The 18,329-nt window shown below is 41.7% G+C and overlaps 1 protein-coding gene across 1 annotated transcript in view; it reads right to left on the bottom strand.

Annotated features, from left to right (window-relative positions):
• LOC126536570 (sialin-like) overlaps positions 1-15,648 on the bottom strand; it is a 44,943-nt gene extending 29,295 nt beyond the window's left edge. Inside the window, exons 1-6 of the mRNA XM_050183587.3 lie at positions 15,150-15,648; positions 13,726-13,928; positions 10,944-11,177; positions 10,035-10,218; positions 4,239-4,369; positions 156-305 (exon numbers count right to left, since the gene is read on the bottom strand). Of these exons, the coding sequence (XP_050039544.1) occupies positions 156-305; positions 4,239-4,369; positions 10,035-10,218; positions 10,944-11,177; positions 13,726-13,928; positions 15,150-15,222 (975 nt within the window). The 5' untranslated portion in view covers positions 15,223-15,648. The remainder of the gene's footprint in view (positions 1-155; positions 306-4,238; positions 4,370-10,034; positions 10,219-10,943; positions 11,178-13,725; positions 13,929-15,149) is intronic.
• Positions 15,649-18,329: the final 2,681 nt, after the last annotated feature.

Genomic DNA, 18,329 nt, shown 5'->3' with positions numbered 1-18,329 from the left:
ATTCCATATTCTGAGAACTTCTGCAAGTAGCAGTATGGGTTGCCGTGACAACAAACACAGAAATACTATTAGTGAAAAACAGTGCACTTCTTATTGATGACATGATATATAGCTAATTTCTTGAGCAAGTAAAAGGACAAAAGTCATGTACACACCTTCTTGATGTCGAAGTGCAAGATGTTCTTGAGATAACTGGGCATTTCAGTTAGAAGCGTGTAGAAGCCCCAGTTCTGGCCAAAGTGAGTCACCATCAGTGCCCAAAATGGCACTGAAGTCAGCACGGCACGCCATGGGATGGGCAACTTCTGCAGGTTGCAAGCATAAATTCTCATATGAATGAAATGCATGAGACAAATTATAAGGGTTGAGCCTTAAGTGGCTAGTTGCAATGGCTCATACTCCAAAAAAGTGGCATCTAGTCCATTCACAACAAAGTTTCTTCATTCGCTCACTCACTCACTCACTCATCTAGTCCAGTGAAGCAAAAGATATCATCATCAGGAATGGCTCATACCCCCGTAAGCAAGCAAAATGAATAAACATTTATTGTTGAGAAAAAGAAAAAGATGCAATGGCTGAATATGAATGAAGAAATGAAAGAAAGAAAGAAGGAAAGAAAAAAGAAAGATAAATGCGGAAAGAAAGAAAGAATGAAAGAACCTCTAGGTAGTGTGTTAGGTGTTCGCATGTGCTATTGAGAAAGTTGACCCACAGCGCCATACATTAACTTCACACTACGGCTCGTGATGTCTTGCAAGAAGTCTGACCCTTCCGATTGTATAACTAAATGCATTATCATGTGTGTTGCAGGCTTTTGCCTTCACGTGTTACAGGAGTGTAACATGCTGCTGAACTTTTTTTGAAGCAAGTTACACTTAATTGCTTTCTTCTGAGCATTAAAAGAAAGTTCGTAACCGAAAAGTCAGAACATCTTCAGTACTAAATCCAGTATTGAAATAAATATTAGGGGTGATCAGTTATATGTGGCTAAACTTTCAGATCGGATTGAATATTGAACATTCAAGAAAAGCGGGGCTTACCTCTGAATTTAATACCAAATATAACCTCATGTATAAAAAAACGAAGAAAGAAAACATAACTTTAGTGATGCAAACATGGTATGTTCACCAATCAGAAACAATATTCTGCATTAATTCACGTAACGAATCTGTAGGAAGCATAAAAAGGGAGCATGCTCTACCAGACGACAGCGAGATATTGTGGAGAAATAACTTACTCATCTACATGTCAGCGCAGAAACCAATGCCTCTGCTTGGCAACTTAGCGTTCTGAAGTGTAATTCTTCGGAGCAGTAATTGGATGAATGGCTAAGTATTTCTGGCTGAGCTAAACTGAGAACAGATATTTTAAGCGACCTCACCAAGCTCCTTCTCCCGGTAAGTTGGTGAAAAACAATTACAGTTAAACCTCGATATAACGAACTTCAATATAACAAAATTCTTGATATGCCAAAGTATTTAAGTTTTCATAACCTTTTGCCCACCGAAAAATATGCACCTTGAACTTCAATATAACGAAGTGTGTTTGTATGTGATTTCAATATAACAAAATTTTACTGCCGCTGAAAAGGAATGCCGAGACAATGGACAGTTTTAGTTGGGCATCCACAACAGTTCTGCATGTTCGAGAAACCCACAAACGCGAAAGTGCCCATGCGCAGTACGCAGGAGCACGCACAGTTTCTTGGGTGCACCCACAGCTTTTCAAAAGCTGCGTAGTATCCGCTGCGGGCTCTGCAGCCTTTGCGGGATGTTCTTGCATGTTCTCGCATGTCTACGAGAGTGCATTTTTCGAAATGACTCTTGCCAAAGATATGACTCCAGCTTGTGGTTTGACCTCGTGGCGGCTGATCTTGGCTACACTATTTAAGGAGCTGGCATATGGCAGCACTGAGTAGCATACTACCGGCGCCTGCACAGCAATCCCCTTCTCAACTTTTGCGTCCGGCCAACTCTTGCCATTTCATGCATGCGCGCTTCGTTACACATGCACGACCTCACATGCTGCGTATCTGAGTGGTTGCGGATGCCCAACAAGAACCGTCTAATAAATGGAAACTTCTGTGGATGCACATGGTCAAATGATTGAATTACAAGTAGCTGCTTGCAAACACACTTCTCTAACCACGCGCCGCGCGACAAGAGTGACCGCCGAAGTGGAGCCGCATCATGTTCCGTGTAGAGTCCAAGTGCGAATGCGCCCCGCACACTGTATGCTTTAGGTGCGAGTGAAAGTGTGCAAGGGTGAGACAAAAAAGATGGTGGCTTCACGAGTGCTGCCTTCCGGCATGAGCAAAGGGAAAGATGGCAAGGGGAGCAAGCTCATGAGAACATGATCAAGCACGCGTGAGAGGGCAGAGGGTAAGTTGGTGCTTCTCAGCTGCGGCTACCCATGGCTGCAAGCACGGCTGTGTGCATACGCAGCCACGCACTCTGGCAATCGGCTGCGTGTGAAAAGAGTGGGCATGCCAAGATGGCATGGCACGATGTAAGCTGCCTTGACGCGCCTTTAGTATTGGAAGTTGCATAATCTCGAGTTTTGATGATCCATTGGAGCGAGGGGCAGAAAAAGCATTCAGTCCCTGCTGCCAGCGCATTTCCTGATAGCGTCGTCCCAATGCAGGTGATGCTATCAGCCACAGGGGCAGAGTGCACGCAAAACCATGGCTGGCTTCGCTTAATTCATACTGCCAAGAAGATATCGTCGACGTACGTGGCATGAAACCATATCATTCGTCGCTGACTCCCAAATTTATCAAAATGAATTGTTTTTTTTTTCATTAGAATTTGCTTTTTTCGATTGCCCAATGATTCGGAAAATTCTGCAGCCCCTTTCTGTGTAAAAGAAATAGATCAGCAACTGTACTTATCTGCACAAAATGTCGAATTTCAATAGAACGAAATTTCGATATAACGAAGCAAATTGCCGATTTTACCGACTTCACTATATTGAGATTTAGCTCATTCGAAAAATATTGAAAGTCAAATTCTTGAACCGAATATGAACTGAGTAACAAAGGTTATTCAATTTGTGATCAAAATTTTTGAACACCTGCAAGCCTCTAAAGAATAGTATTTTACATTTGTCACTGAAACAATGAGTAAGGCAGCTTAAACTCTCCAATCCACAATGGGCACACGTTAATGCATGCAGTACTTAGGGCTTTACTACAAAAGAAAAATTATGAATGTCACCACGTTCACATTGTTTACTATGTGCTGATGGCTTTAACATAAGACTTATGCCAACTATTACACTGCTTCTCTTGATCATTACAGAATACACAGGGGAATAATGCCTGGATTTCCATGGCTTTAGAATGGTTTTGCAATCCATGGACAGTGCAATGGCATTGGCCAGGGCTACTTTCAAAAGTTTAATAATTACACAAAGATGAAATTGTTACACGAGGATACAAATTAACTTTCACGAAAGAATAAATTAATGAGCAAAAGTCCATTTAGTATAGCTACCACTCCATACAGCTAAGCCTAATTTAATTCCTTAGTGTGTGCAGCTGACAGTGCCTGCAACATCTTGAGGCCAAAGTGCGGCGTTAGCAAGCAGGCAATGCTTAAATATAACATGCCAACTTTCATTCCTTAGGTATAGCAGCACATATTTTTCACATGTGAGGACATCATGTGATACTTGTACGGTAACTGGAAAATTCTGCGTCAATGAGGAGGCTCTCTATATATACCTCTCACAACTAGACTGCTGCCTCATTTGAACTAAGATTTTGAACAAAGGTGGAATTTTGCTCTGCGTTTTGTTCAATACCACATATGCATGCAAACATGCCAGTTTGGTTCCGAACCAAACAGAAGCAAACACTTCCCACAACAACATTAGGCCAAACAAAGGAAATTTCTCAGCGAAAGGACCAGTACCACCGTCTGTCCTCAAAAGGCAAAACATGCACTGCGAAGTGGCACAGGTTAGTTTACCCTTATTGATGGCAGGTGGTACCATTGTTCCTTTCACTGAGTAAATATACAGTTTTCATCTGGCATTGCTACGGGTGGTGCGAGCTTCTTTATTCCAGATGAAACAGGTAAGCAGTGCATTCAAACATAACAAAACACACCATGAAAGGATGCTGCTGCTGTGCAAAATGTAAGTACAAGCAAGCTGGCTACCATTCAGTCTCCCTTACCAATACAACAACCAGTACCATATATGGCAGTCACAAATAAAACTTTTTATGTGCGCACCTCCCGAGCCTGTTCTTCACCCTGGTTGGTTTCAATGTAGATGCGTTCCTCATCACTGATACGCGGGTGCTCCTGAGGGCTGTTGTACGCCAGGAAGGCCCAGAACACAAACCACACTACACCAATCAGGCCTGGAACATAAGAACAAACCGAATATTGAGGTCCAGGACAAAAGATAACATGACAATACCCCCTAAACAATAAAACATGGATACTTCCACAGTATTCTACACATGGTTTTATCGAAAGTGTATTCAAAATTATAATCCTTTTTTTTTTCTTACAATGAACTGCTGCCTTTGATATGAGTACTGCAGAAACGGAACAGGAAGGAAGGAAATGACACAAGGCCCTCATTTCATTTAGAGTGCACTGCCCGAGTCAAAGAATAATCATTACCAGCTATAGCTCAAACATATGGAGGTCCCTTCGCTTCACTTGATGATCATCATAGCTGCTTTCTGTTTCCTTGAAACAACTTACCACACGGCTCTAACCCTTTTTACTGAAGGCAAAGTGCAGTATTCCTTGTTACATCCCCGCATGAGGTGGTTGTAAACCAGCAAGAAGGTAAATGAAATTAAAGAATTGCTGGCAGCCATTTGCTGTCTACAATGTGTAGCTACTCAAGGTTGCATACACTTTCCAGATTTTTTCCCCACTTCTTTTAAAGAGACACTAAAGAAAAACACTAAATCAGTTATGCTTATAAAGTATTCTTTTCATTTTGTACACACCTTTTTTTTTAATTTCATGCTGAACGCCAGCTCTGGTAGGTCATTGTGGTGTAATAGATTTTTGAAGTATTTTCCCCGTGTTTGGGCCATTGTGGTGCAGTAAATGTTCTCAACACTTGCTATGTTCAGTATTTGGCTTCTCTAGAATGCAATGTAGTCCATCATTACGGATACAAAAATTTACTTAAAAGAGCAAAAGCCGTCAAAGTCCATGACATCGCGGCAATCTGGCACAAGAACATTAATGCACTGTCATCGGCCATTTTTCATTCTTGTGTCTTTTCTGTCTCATAAAACCTCCTCTCAATTTTAAGAGTGGTTTTTTCTGTGTGTTTGCTAATTTGCTAATTAAGTTGCTAATGTTGCTAATTTGCTAATTTGCTAATTAAGCACAATTAAGCTTATTTTTCTACTTAGTGTCTCTTTAAAGAGTGATCATGTCGTGGTCCGTGCCTGGGCATGGCAAAACTCAACTGCGGAGTGCTTTATGTGATGTCAGGGTTCGAGCCTGACAGATAAAAAAAAGCTGCTCAAACGTCAGCCTCCACACCGTTTTTTTTTTATCGTTCTGCAACAATGGAAAGAAGCATAATTACCGAATTTGTAGCGAAAACCTCGAAACTTTCTTCACAGCATGGTCACGGCACGCATCCTCATCCGAGAGATGCTTTTGGCTACCCCACACACATCCCAATTATTTTCTCGCCAGTGAACTAGTCGCCAACAGGTCATCCGTCCATCGCAATGTAGTCGGTGATCTTTATGCTCAACCACTTCGCACTGAGTCAACATGAAACTACTGTTCACTGCAACCGCTGTGAAAGACCGTGGCTGCTATCAACGTGATCATGGACAGCGACCTTGCACTTTTCAAGGCATGCATCTCACCTGCACACAGAGTCAAAATGAAACTACCGTTATGCCGAAATTGCTGTAGACAAAATCGTGGTGGCTGCCGACGCATTCATGGAAGGTGACTACGCAGTTACGAAGGCAAGCGGCCAACACGATGTTATGCATGGTGGTAAATGCAAGAATAAAGGCTTTAAAAGCACAAATAGGCACGAAGTGTTCCAGCGTTGCTTCCATTCACGCACAATTTCTGCTGATGACTATGGTGAAGTGGACAGCGCTGCTTCGTTTAGGTTGGATGCTAATGCCACTTTTGCTCTCGCATCCCACATTTGAGGTGCTCCGCGCTCGCCAAGCTCAGACAGTTATCCAAATTAACCGATGTGCAGCCAAATATGTTTGAACAAATGAGAGTTTGATTGTGCTAAATTATACATATGCCTGCCGGGACCAGAGGACGAATCCGAATTATATGATTTCCGTAATTAAGGGGGGCCGAATTAAAGAGGTTTTACTGTAATACATTTTAGCATAACTTGCCGTGCAATCTGCTACTGCATGTCATAGGATATACATCATAGTAGAATATACATTTTCATAACACTGTAGAATCAAATGGAAAGCAGTAACCAGAAAAGCTCAATACTTGAACAGGCTGAGCATGCTAGGTTAGGGTCATGAGCCTGAGGGTTGAACATTTGCAACACTGCAAGTGTGAAAACGTTCATATCAAGCTCTATTGATAAGCTTTATTGTATTTTGTTAAGATGCTCGTGTGAGCCTGTGTCATTTTCGACAAGCTATCACCATTATCATATTTTCACTCCAAAGTAAGGTGAACTCACTTCGTTATTGTTCTTGCATAACAAATGATATAACAGGCTCTAGCAACATGATCCTGCCGCATCCAAAATCATATCTTCATTGTGGTGGTCAAAGCAGCTTCTGGGACAATGACGTACATAATAAGAACCAGTTCATTAAGAATGTCTGGCACGTATGATCATGTACATTTGACCAAACCAATTGACAGCTGAGCTTATCATTATCGTTGCCACCGAGATCTTTAATTTTGGGGGCACGAATTTGTCTAATCTGTTCCTTAAAGTTCTTTCGTCATTACATGCCTGATCACATGTAAAATTGAATTTGACAACAACAAGTCTACAACCACAGAAGATGCATACTGCCATCCAATATAGTCTGGCCACTTGTCCCTTATTTCAAACACAGCAAGGACAGTAGTATGCCCAGCCCAGTGCACATGCCCATCTGAGCATGAAGATTACAATAGACACAACTTGCCCATACTTAGGGTTAATTGGTCAAACTGATGTAAAAATGAAAGTATTAGAAATCAGGCTAGCTGAGATGACTTGAATTAAGCCTCATTGTCTTCTCTGGCTCTATATTTTACTGTAGTTAATTGATAAGTAATTTTTTACTCATCGATGTATGCTGACGTACCATAAAATTAATGTTGCTATCAAAGTTTTTTTTTTTATGCAACTAGCATTCATTACCTACTGTGGCACTTTGAGTTCGTCCATCCATCTGTTTAGCCTCTTAAGCCATAATGATGCCATCGTCGTCATTTCTTTGAGTGGACATACTATTTCAGGATATGCATGACATGGCATGCGTGTCATAACATAGGTATATGTCATTTACGTCATCGGGATGCTGTCATGGTCATTTCTTTAACCGGGTGTATATCAGGATATGCATGACATGTATGCATGTACTGACATGAATGACATGGCGTGACATGACATGCAAGTCACGACATGAACTGCACGACATGAATTGCACGGATAAAATAACATGCATGACATGAATGGAATGACAACGATTGTTTCTTCAACTTTTTAACTGTTTCTTTGCATGCATCACATGTCATGCCATTACATGTATGATATGACATGCATGACATGCTATAGCAAAATCATCATTGTTATGGAAGCATGAGACAAGAGTCCGGCTGCATACACACCTCAATGATGAATCATTTCACTGTTGGCAATACAGTCTGTTGCTACACTGCTTTAATGCTAATCACATTACCGTGAACAGTCATCACAAGATGGGTTCTGCCAGAATTTTTCTCCTTGAAAATTGTTAAACATGTTAAATGTGTATTCGAAAAAGGAAACAGCATGCTGGAGCAAACGTATGTATCTGCCCGCACAGCTCACACATGAAACGCGCACAAGTTTACTGCAAGAATAAACCTATTTAAGTATTAATCTTTTCACTAACAATTCAAAAATGGAATAAGCTCCCTCGAGAAATTGTGTCCGCTTCTCATTCAACATTCCCGCTTGTGCTTCAAAGTTTTATTTCAGGTCAGCCTTGGCCACAGTGTAAGATATATACTCATTAGGTGGGGACACTTTTTGGCTTGCTTGTGAGATGCGATCAGTCAGATAAAGCAGCAATGGTGCTTGTCCATCAGCCCGGATACCTACAGGTGGCAAGACTCAACTTCATTTAGAGAGCTTCCACGGACAAGGAATGCACAGATAACAAAAGCAACCAGAGAACAGCTTCTGCACGTGGTATCACGTCGCCATATCTGCTCCCTCGAGGCAATGCCCCTGCCCCCACGCTCTCCTTTCACCACGGTGACCTACTTTCACACGTGACTCAATCGTTTTGGATTTCCCGTGAAGCGCCGCTTGCTATAGCGACAGTATATAAAACCTTTTCTGTGTTGAAGTTGCATCGTCCTGCCAATAGGTACCCGCTGCCGTCAACAGGTCGATGGACGCGCCGTTGCTGATTTATCGGGTTGATCACGTCTCGCAACTGTTCCTACCAAAAGAGTATATATATATCTTATACCATGGCCTAGGCACAGTTGAAAGTTATTGTTTAGGCTTTCTTTTCTTCTTCCTAGTCACATGTGCTTGGCACTTTTTGACCCTTGTTGCCTTTTGTTATTCTTAAACCAAATTTGAGAGTAGTTGTTCTTTAGACAATTCCAAATGACATGTTACCAATCTGCACCTTGTTATGTATTTTGTATTTTTTTGTATTTTAATGCTTATATTATCCCCTTCACTAATGCCCCACACGGGCATGTAGGTACTGTAAATAAATAAATAAATTGATGTAAAAACACAATACACCATACTTCTTTTTAATTGTCTGAAAAACATTTCAGTGGAATGCAAAATATACTAAAGTTGGTTGAAGATACTGAAAATTATTGCATTACTCAATACATATACTGTTTATGAAAGACTTACAAACTTGATTCCGTAGGGATGCTGTGAACAGGCACACTTACTCTGTTCCATATATAGTCACAGCAACAATGATTTATACAGAAGACAAGCAGTAATGTTTATAAAGTTGATTAATTAAATATTTACATAACGGTTGTCGAACATTCAGTTGCCGTTATCCGTTGGTTCTATCAGTTGCTGTCACTGCTGCACGGGTACACCCATATAATCAATGGGTCCAAAAAATTTGGCCACAGAATATCACTCAGCGACTGTACTGACTTTTTAAAACTGTTTTCACCTTAACTGCACACAAGTGAAAAATTATAACATATTTGTGTCAATATGACAATCAGAAACAAGCACTAATAATCTGGTATCTTATGATAAAACAAAAAAATTTGGCAGGTATGCAAAGTAAATAGCACTGAACTGACCCTGCCACCACCTATGACGTCACATGGATTAGGCTGGTGCTGTAACCTCGAGGTGGCATTACAATCAACTTTCCTGTTTTGCATCCTTTCTGGCTTAAGAAGCCTCCACTCATGATAAGGCCATTCTGTTTGCAATTTGGAAGTGTACTAGCTTAAACTCAATACTTCTCTACCGCGTCTTATTGGCACCATCTCGTTACTGTCTACTGCACTTGCTCCTCATTTTTCAAACGTAAATACGCACCAACTACAACAAAATGTTCTTTGAAACCCTTTAAATATGCTTTCATGTGCCCCCAAAACTCAGGAGACTGCAATTTAGGGACTGCTGCATTAGTGGCAAGAAGACTGAATTTCCACAACACAAAGAATTAGTAGAGCACCTTCAGCAACCATATACATTGCTATTCCTTATTTTTTTCTTTCTTCCTGTACAAGCTAAATCAGCAAAGAAAGACTAAAACTTGAGCACAGTGAGATTGGGACTTGAGCAATGACAAGGCACAACTGAGGCAGCGTTCTGCCAAGATATTCACCCACCAAAGACGTAGAAAGCAGCAGGCCAGCCGCCAAGGAAGGTTGAGTCGCAGAGTATGCCAGATAAAGGCATGGCCACCACAGTGCCAATCTGGCCACCCGAGTAGATAATCGTAGACAGCAGACTGCGCTCATCCTTCGGCAGCCACCGAGCTATCATGGCGTGCATTGCAGGGAAGGTCACTCCCTGCAGTGGGCAACACAAGCGTGTGGTTTCTGAGCCTGGCTGCTGCACTGTCAACGCTTTGCAAAGGTTCAAGCTAGATTAGCCCTGCCCAGTAAAAGTTCCTTTGCCTTGATAGTGCTACCTGTCATTGAGGCAGGAACCGAGTGCAGCATGCAGCATTCCTAGCACACGTTCACCCGCACGCAACATGGCAGAAACGTGCACCATCTCACCAGCATCGTTAAACAAGAGAGTAAGAAATTAGCCTCTGACGACTGTGACTTCTTGTGCATAAAGAAAAAGAAGCACGACATGCACTTTTATGAATTGCACATTTGTACAGTGGGAACATCCATTAAAATATTCAGACCACTCAATTGTCCTTTTACTGCTTACATTTGCATCTGTCTCTGAGCCGTTTACACACTTCAATCAACATGCTTAACTCTCCTTACATAACAGTTGTCACTTTGTTCTGCAGGACAGCTGTTGGGGAGTTAAGACTGCAAGAACATCTAATTTCTGGATTAGCACTCATAAAAAAAAATGTCGTGCAAGAAACGAACCGACGCTCAATCTAGATATGCAACATCGACTAGTGCACTTCCTCTTGAATACTACGTGGTTAAGAAATAAATGTGGCAGTTTGTGGAAGATTGTTTGGTTAGAGCGAAGCACTGGTGAAGGGGCCGACATCCAGCATATTGGAATTTGTCTACTGAAGCAGCAGAGCTGACAAAGCGTACTTCACCAAGGCCCATCATGACTCGGAGGGTGACAAAGGCATAGATGTTCCAAGAGGCTGCAGCTGGAGTCAGAAGAGTAAGCAGGGCAGTGACAAGCACACCAAGCCCATAGAGCCATTTGGCTCCAATCCGCTCGGCCAGACGACCTCCAGGAATCTGGGTGATGACGTAGCCATAGAAGAATGCTCCCAGTATGATCCCTTGCTCATATTCGTTCCATATAAATGTTCCATCCTGAAATAGTCATGAGAAAAATAAAGCAATTGAGGGGGAAAGAAAAGTTGCTTCAATATTGATTGATCTGCACCAGCCACAAAAATTCCCCTCGTTACTTTCACAACTCCTGTTAAGCTCTAGACTAAGAAGGGTGCATATTTGAGCCGGTTTGTTCGCAACTTTAGGAGGAAGTAGACAGAGCAAAGTATAGGAAGCAATGTAAGTGGCAAACACCCGTACACATGCATACAGACCAGACAATCTATGTTATTGGGAACAAATTTTTATAAAATACAATTTAACCGATGCCAAAATGCTTTCTCCACTATTTGTCCCTTCAGTGCAGCAGACACAAATGGTCGACTGGCTGTCACAGTGTTATCACTAATAAACTAAGATTGATAAATCGTTAAGTAAACATAGAGAGTGCTTTAAAATTGGTAATGCTTACCTTGATGTTGCTCTATCAGTCAAAACCCTAGGAGTTATATCTGAGCAGCATTTAATGTGAAATATTCATATCGATAGGGTTGCTGCTAAACTTGCTCGTGTTGCTGGTATCCTTACCAGATTAAGCTTTCTTCCTCAAAATATTAAATTGCTCATATACAACTCCATCTCTTTTTCACGTATCATGTACTGTTACCTTGTTTGGGCTACAAGAACTCGGACCAATATAATGAAAAATTTTTTTTTTTTTTTTGCTGAAGAAAGCACTACGTGCAATAACTAATCTGAGATCCTCTCTTGGAATCAAAAAGATGCACGATTTTTAGAATTATTTGCTGCTAAACAGGGTGCAATAATGGAAGTGTGGCTATCTTGAGAGATTAGCTTGTTTCACAGAATGTCATGTCACATACAACACATGTGACCACGAAATCTTCCCATTCCCACCTCACGAATGCAATACGGCAATCTAACGGTCTGTTATAGATGGTTATTTCTCCTAAACAGACAATAAGACTTTTCATTTTGCTTTTGTTTCTGTATGATGCACTTGCCTTGTTTTTATTTGTTTGTTTGTTTGTTTTTGTTTTATTTATAATATCTACTTTCTTTGCACTATGTAGTCATTGCATAAATGTGGCTATCGTTCATGTTGCCAATGTGAAGTCATTTCTTAGGGGGTACAGATCCCGTCAAGCCTATTTCTGTGCTTCTTGTTTGTGCTTCTGACAAATGTGTCTTTTATGCATTGTTGTCAAATAAACTTTGACTTTGGTTTGTGAACATTTTCTTCATAGCTTTGAATGCCCACGTTTCAATAGATTTATGCAATATTAAAGATGCCATCCATTGTTGAGATATTTGTCCGCAAACATTTCCCCTTTTTCAATACGATTCCGAAACACGGCACACATAAGCGCCAGACACAACGCGCAAATTTTGCTCCACGCTGTTGTGATGCAGAGCAGCTTACTGCGATGACCTGCTGACGCATCCAATCCATTGTCGCATATCAGTGCTACAAGTAATGGTCGGTCGCCCACAGGTGAGCTTAGCAAGATAAGAGACATGCACAGGTAATGTAAGGAAACCAAGTGAAGCTGAAAGCGTAATGCGGACAGCACTTTTGGCACTTTTCATGCACTGTTTTGGAATTGAAGCTGAAAAAGGCAAATTTATCTACAAATATCTAAACAATGAGTGGCATTCTTAACATTGCATAAATTGTTTTGGCTTCCCATAATGCCCTCCTTCAATACTGCCATTGCGACATGAAAAATAAAAGCAGTAATTAAAATGTAGTTTAATTATAATCAATTTGAGTTATTAGCCTTCACACTCCCAAGGTCACTCGCCCACTTGTGCCCACAAAGCTGTAGGGGTGAATAGTGATGAAAGCTTTGTCGTATATGCCAAAGTTATTCTTTTTAATTTGTTTCAATTAAAAAATTAAAATAGATCTCCCAGTGTGTGCATGCATGCATGTGCATTGTGTTTGTGTAGAGATAGCTGCTGTCTGATGACGCATCATTAAGTCCTGTTCTTTGCACTGTTTTCTTGCTTCTCTAAAGCTTTAAATAATCTACACGAGTGCCGTGTTTAAAATGACAAGGAAGGAAACGGCAAAAAGGAAGGAATTAAAGAAAATCATAAAATTTATCAGCAGTACGAGAAAGTTAATTTGCACGCTGGCCCTTCAATCAGAGTTAGCATTGCAGAAAGCTGACTTTGATCAGCATACCGAATTTGTGGTGGTACCAAATGGTGGTTCCTCCTTTGCATCTCATCTTGAAGCGTTGTTCTTTCTGTGATAATGAACCAACTAGCCCAATAGACAATCCTTGCATTCCCCATAGAGTTATAAAGTTTGATGATTAGTAAAGAACATTGAAAGAATGTAACCGGGGCATTACTATTGCATTATTACAGCAGCAGATGATTACTGTTAAAAAGGGTCATGAAATGGTACTTCAAATGAAACTGTTGCTTAATATGGACACATCCTAGGATATATAATAGGATGAATACACATCTTATTTCTTTGTAACAAATGCTACGATTGGGTGGATGTCTCATTTTTCCTTTATTAACCTATATGTATCCTGTAGCAACTTACCTGCACCTTCTCTTTGGTGCTATTTGCCGAATATGCCTTGCATTCCTCTCCTGATGAAGGCGTGTTGTTAGCAAGGATTGCAGTGTGGTTAACCATGGCAACCAGGGCAACACTTAAGTTCACTCTTAGTGCATACACATTGACAAAGCCCAAGAATCCCATAAGTGCCAGCACATGACGAGTCTGCACGGCATCGTAGATCCCTGCAATTAAATAAAGGTGGAATATTGCCTCCACACAGTACCGAATTACAGCTTTTACAAAAAACTATGCATGGAACTTGCTGCCTCAAAAGCAGCCAAGCTTAGATAGGAATGCTTAAGCGCATCTAATGCATTTGTTTGTGCATGTACACTACTGCATGCAACATAACGTAGCAATAAAAGAAAAGTACCTTACCTGAAGAAGGTTACATTCAGGCACGCACATGCTCATGATGATGAACGAGAGAAAGAATTATATAAGTACTAGACCTGGCTCGCAAGTATAAATGACAGCTGGAATTGCACTCAACATATGTGGTGGTCATGCTATATTATAAGCTAGGCCTCAAGCTAAAGCAAGCATCTATGTCGTGCAGTGAAGGCAGCTTTGTGTTACAAATGTACTTTAATCTATGCTGTATAGATACAACTTTGTTTTGTAATCATAAAGCACCGTGCAGTTCAACATTAATATGCCAGTCACGTACGTACATCATGCAGAGGCAGTGGGTTAATTAATTGGATGCTAAAGCTTGACAAATTAAGCCATTGCAGTTTCGATGCTATACTGCAGCATATGCATCAGATTCAATCAATCTACAGGAAAAATTAATTTGTTGACGGTCGTACGTATGGAAATCCACACGCGTTCTCCTTCTGCTGATGTCACGCTGCCGATTTGTCGTTTTATTTCAGCTGTTCAAGCTCCGGGGCGAAGACTCAAGGCGCCGTGACTCAAAGGCGGCTCTGTTTATTTTTTTTTTTTTTGTTCTATTATTCGTTTTATTTTTCTGTTGACTCATTCCTCGTCAAGGAAAGCGACCGCAGATATGAAGCGCTGCATGTACTGTTTGCGAACACACGCCTCAATACACACAACAGCTGCATCAGCTTGCAACATTTGTGCAAAATTAGTGAGCGCGCAGCAAGCACAGTTCGCGCGCATGTACTAGTACGTCGCTCGCATGAAGTGTCAAATATGTGGCGTGTGCGAAATCGCAAGCGCCAGACACGGCGTACATTAGCTAGGCGTGAATGTGACCTACAAGCAACCTTTTCGATCGCCAAAATCGAGCAGAGGTACGTACGCAACAATATGGACCGGCTAGCGCAGTCGGCGCCGACAATTTAACGCAGGCGCGCGCGATCTCGAGCACTCAGCACACCGCGCGTCAGCTGATCGTGGCTTGTGCCGCGCTGTACCCGACATACCGGCCTTACCTCTGAATGTGCGGCGTTTTTTCGAGAGCAGTGATTCGCTTGTAGTTTCTTCATCTTTGGTAAGCAGCGACATATTTCGACCGAGAAACCTGCTCCAGCGATACTCGATGGCCTTCAACGTTGGCGGATACTCGCTGTGACAATGAAACGACTGCTTCTGAACGAGTCACGGGACGAGGACCTCGTACTGTTGCCTCAGAGTAGAGCCATATGTTTCCAGTAGCCGCCCGCGCTCGAAACACCGCACTCGCGCCCTCCCTCTGCGTGATCAACTAGTGAAAAAGGTTCCGAAAGCATTCACAACGCCGACGGTAGAAGCATCATCATTGTATGGGCGCAGGCGCAGGAACACGCGAACTTGGTACCGAGCTTGGGGGAGCGCAACACAGCGCCTGTCCCTTTTCGCGGTATCGACCAGTCGCAAAGTGGTTGCTGGGGGCGTAATTCTATGATAACGGTGCCACCGTAACTTTCACGTATTCCTCATATTGCACATGCCTCTCGTACACCCTACTTATCTCGAGATACACGAGCCAATAAAACGTAGACTGTAGCGCCGTAGCGCGTTACAGTTAGTTTCGGTTTCGGATCAACGCGTTTATCGTCTGCTGCAGCGCAGCCGCACTGTTGTGGCAGTAGAAACTCGGTAAGCGTAACGTTGGACGACTGAACATACAGCAAACAAGTGGCTTTCAAAGTAATTATCACTCCGTTTTCAGGCAGCGCAAATGAGCTAAGACTAGCATGATTTGCAAACGAACGATTCGGATAGCGCGATACGCGGCAACGTTAAAAACATCAGGGTCTTTTAACGCAATAGCATTAAGGGCCCCGCGTCGCAGAAAACCCGGCGACGGACGTCGTTACGGCAAAATGATTTTCGTCCAGGCTCTCCATGTGGCGCAAGGAATAACTGAATTTATCAAGCTAAAATACGTAGCAAAATTGTAAAGTACGACTTACACGCAACATACAGATATGATAACGTCATATTGTAATTTGAATATACGACAAAACATAATTCTGTTACGCGAAAACTCAAACTACAGTGAACTAGAAGTACAATATTTTCTAGTGCACTGTAACTCAAACAAACCTCTTTTCCAGTGTTTCTACCAATCGTAGACCGGCCACGGCGTCCGCCATTCCCGTGGACCGGCGTGAACATCTTGGAGGCCACGGAGCTGCGCGCCCGTTTGCTTTCAACCCTTCCAGATGGCGCTTGCCTCCGCCACATTGCGGCCCACGCTAGAGGCCGCGTTTCTACCAGAAAGCCTGCCTTCGCGCATAGCGTTCGCCGCGAGCATTTCCCGGTAAACATTGCGGTTACATACATTGCAGTTGCGGGAAATGTGAGAAGCAGTCAGAGATCTTTGAATGCTATAGCGTTCCACTCTTAAAGGAGGAGCTTAAGCGTTGTCCAAATTTTTGAGCTGACATTCCTGCAGCTGACACAGAAACGCTAGCTCATAAACATTATATCATACATTTAGCCTTCTTCATTTAAAACACCTGCGACTCGCAAACTGTTATCCAGTAAAACAGCAGAAAAATTGTTCTTGCAGTTAAACTTCTTCAATTATTCACTCAAATGCTGCATCACTGCAGAGCTTACAATTACGTTTTCTCTTCATCGCAGTAAAAATCACATGAGCCTGCCACCACTGCTATTTCTGCCTACTGCCCATGATATTGAGCCAATAGTATTTCTGCAGTTAAACAACAAACCATTTTGGGTTGTTGTATATTTAACACTTTGTAAATGAAATTAAGGGCATTAATCAGAAAACCACAACTCATATTTGGAAAGGCCACCTACAGCACAAAAAGAGAGGACACAGCATGTGGATTATATGCACTGCTGTGCACATATTCCCTTACAGTGTTTTCACACTGGAGAATTCGTCCTTCCGATAGTTCTGCCCCAGCTTAAATTGCAACCCTTCTGCACTTTGCATGCGTCACTGGTACAGTATGCTGTAAGGTACATGATATACTTCCTTACTATGTTCGCACAACCACACTTGTGAAGCACAAGTGCACGCATGCATGCACACAAAAAAATATTGGGAAAACAGCAGCAATCCATTAATCGTGCATGAAATTGATTGTTTATTGCAATAAATACAAAAAAATATGTGATGTTACACTTTTTTTCTGTTACACCAACACACACAGTGGCTCTGTGCATTGAAAAATGAATACTTGATGCAAACTATACTCTACTTTTGTTCTGAGTACAGTAATTTATGCACGGTCACAAATGCATTTACAGTGGCTTAGACCAATAATTTTATGCCAAGAAAGAAGGCAAAAAATTCTGCCCCAGCTACACTGCCAGCTTGTCAGAAAAAGAAATCTTACCCTGATAATCCTGAATATATATGTTTTATAACTGCATTACTCTGTGGCATTCCAGAAGGGAAAATAAAATGTTGATTGCTATTTAGGCTGATGGATCTGCTAACATTCTCCAACCTTACAATGTTACACCAAGGAGTCCTTACAAGATTGCATTCTTCTTGACAGGATGCAGGTTCAAAAAGTTCAGAATTCACATACATAAACAATGACATCACTCCTTTTAATGACCACTGTGCAACAAGAATAAAGTATATCATACTGTAAGTACTGATTGAATGTGAATAATGGAGGCAGCCCCCTAACGGTAGCCGCCATTTTCTACACGTGCTTTCAATGCAGCACGAAAAGTTGAATAGGGATAAAGCAAAATATATAGCAAGTGAGATTGCCAAAAGTGTCGCACCACATCTTACTTGAAGAAACACATCAACAGATTCAAAGCAATAACAGACAAGGCTCAAAATATTGTTGTTTACCACTCCGCATACATACATGACAGTGTATGCAGTACAGCCAAACACTGATATATTGAACTCAAATGTATAGTATTTCATGCTATCATATGACATATTCCTTAAAGTACAGCACAGTAGCACACAGCCATAGATAAAACAGCAGATTTCACAATGTGATTTCGCATACCCCCCCCCCCCCCCCCCTTCAGTGTGCTCGAATTCAACTTTTCCTAACTAGTATGTGCACTAGCACAAGATTTTTGACTGCTCAATGACTGCAATGAGCACTATGAAGGGCCTGATGACTCACAGAAATTAAAATTACAGCTGTCACCAAATGAACTTCGGTAACCAATGTGGT

The sequence above is a fragment of the Dermacentor andersoni genome, chromosome 4 (assembly GCF_023375885.2).
Source record: "Dermacentor andersoni chromosome 4, qqDerAnde1_hic_scaffold, whole genome shotgun sequence".
Taxonomy (NCBI): domain Eukaryota; kingdom Metazoa; phylum Arthropoda; class Arachnida; order Ixodida; family Ixodidae; genus Dermacentor; species Dermacentor andersoni.
The sequence above is the reverse complement of the archived record's forward strand: the minus strand, read 5'-3'. Positions and strand labels throughout refer to the sequence as shown.